Source organism: Penaeus monodon, chromosome 32 (assembly GCF_015228065.2).
Source record: "Penaeus monodon isolate SGIC_2016 chromosome 32, NSTDA_Pmon_1, whole genome shotgun sequence".
Lineage (NCBI taxonomy): Eukaryota > Metazoa > Arthropoda > Malacostraca > Decapoda > Penaeidae > Penaeus > Penaeus monodon.
In genome coordinates, this window is record NC_051417.1 from 35,372,572 (window position 1) to 35,374,274 (window position 1,703).

General features: G+C 31.1%; 1 protein-coding gene across 1 annotated transcript in view; it reads right to left on the bottom strand.

Annotated features, from left to right (window-relative positions):
• Positions 1–1,703, bottom strand: part of LOC119593843 (aarF domain-containing protein kinase 1-like) — a gene marked incomplete in the record, with an annotated part of 10,094 nt that overhangs the window by 2,160 nt on the left and 6,231 nt on the right. The window contains 2 exon segments of the mRNA XM_037942872.1: positions 818–1,015; positions 1,437–1,697. Of these exon segments, the coding sequence (XP_037798800.1) occupies positions 818–1,015; positions 1,437–1,697 (459 nt within the window).

Genomic DNA, 1,703 nt, shown 5'->3' on the forward strand with positions numbered 1-1,703 from the left:
TAATTCTGCAGCACTGCTATTTTTAATACTAAATAATTTTCTTTATAGGTAATACATGGTAAAAAAGGGGAATTTTAGCAATTCTTCATACAAAAGTTTTGTCTAAGAATAGATACTAAAGTGTGGGTATACCCTAGTCTATAATCAGAAAATAAACATTTTACAAGAGAAAAGTATCTGAATATTGGAAAGTATAGGAAAACACATTTATGAGACAGTTACAATATTTGCAATGTATTTTTCTTGGATCATGAATTCATATTTTGAGGCAGTTTTGGTAAAGCTTATCTTTTAAGCAATAATCATTGTTTTGAAATAGAGCATGTTTTATTATTTGTTTTGGAATCTTTAGTTCTACATACATTTGCTATTAGTGCATAATCCTTACTATATTCAGCTAAAAAGCATTGTTGTGCAGTGCAAACAATGTGTTTAATAATTCCTTGTTTACAAAGGATCTGCATCTGACAGCCAAGGGTTCATTATTGAAAACAAAAATATCATACATGATCTTGCCAGTAATAATATGATATAATGTTCTCTAAAGTCTGCAAAATAATGAAAGTGTATATATCAAACACAATACATATCTTTCAGCTAAACTCAACTAATACAATGTAATTTAAAAGAAAACAAGTTTTTACAAATTGTATCCTGTAAATCTATAAATTACATGACTACCCCTTGACCCCACCAAGAACCAAAACAATCAATGCGGTCTGTGAAATTTCACAAGCTCATACTACTTGAATTTAAAAAAAAAAGGAGAAAAAACATCTAATATACAACTAGTAACAACCACAGTATTACTTCTTACCTCACCCGAAGACCTCTCCTTTTTGTCGATCCCTTTGGATATTGAATCCCATGAACGAGCAGTAACCATGCAGGCGAATAACCCAAACAGTTCTCCAACACCAAGCTGCTCTCCATACTTTTGTACTTCCTTCAGGTCTGCATTCAAAATGCTCAACCAGAACTTACTGTATGTTACTCTAAAGTCATTGGTTAAATTCTGAAACAAAACCAAATACTATTTTATAATACAACTAATTAAATGTTACCTTATAATTACATTATCTAGCTTAGAGTAATGATGAAGAGTAAAATGTCATCCAAATCTTTTATTTTCACATACAGCAGATAAAACTAGTCAATATTCAGTATAAAAGGCTTATATATCTATATCACATGTGGGAATAGCTTTAAATCACACAACTTGTTTCTACATATTTACAAAAATAAAAAATGAAACAATATACATGATTTAACCAAACTTTTTTACATTTTGCCAAACAAAATTTTAATGAAGTCAAGTTTTCAGTCAACAGAAAGTCTTCATAAACAAAAACACATAAGTTTAAAACAAGAATCTTGAAAAAAAACAATAGTAATAATTTTTCTTTTAAGATAAGATGGTCATTCAACAAACTTACTGTATAGAGACCATGATCCAAGAGGACAATTTCAGCAGAGTTTCCATTTTTCTTGACCAGCACATTGCCAGGATGAGGGTCACAGTGCACATAACCATTTACAAAGATCATTTCAGAGTACAGTTTGCTGATCTTCTCTGAGACTTCTCTGGTATTGATGCCATGCTCCGTCATGTAGTTACGGTCATTGACTTGACCCCCTTGGCAAAACTCCATAACCAGAACTCGTGATGTTGTTAAGTTCCAGTCTATACTAGGAATCTGTTA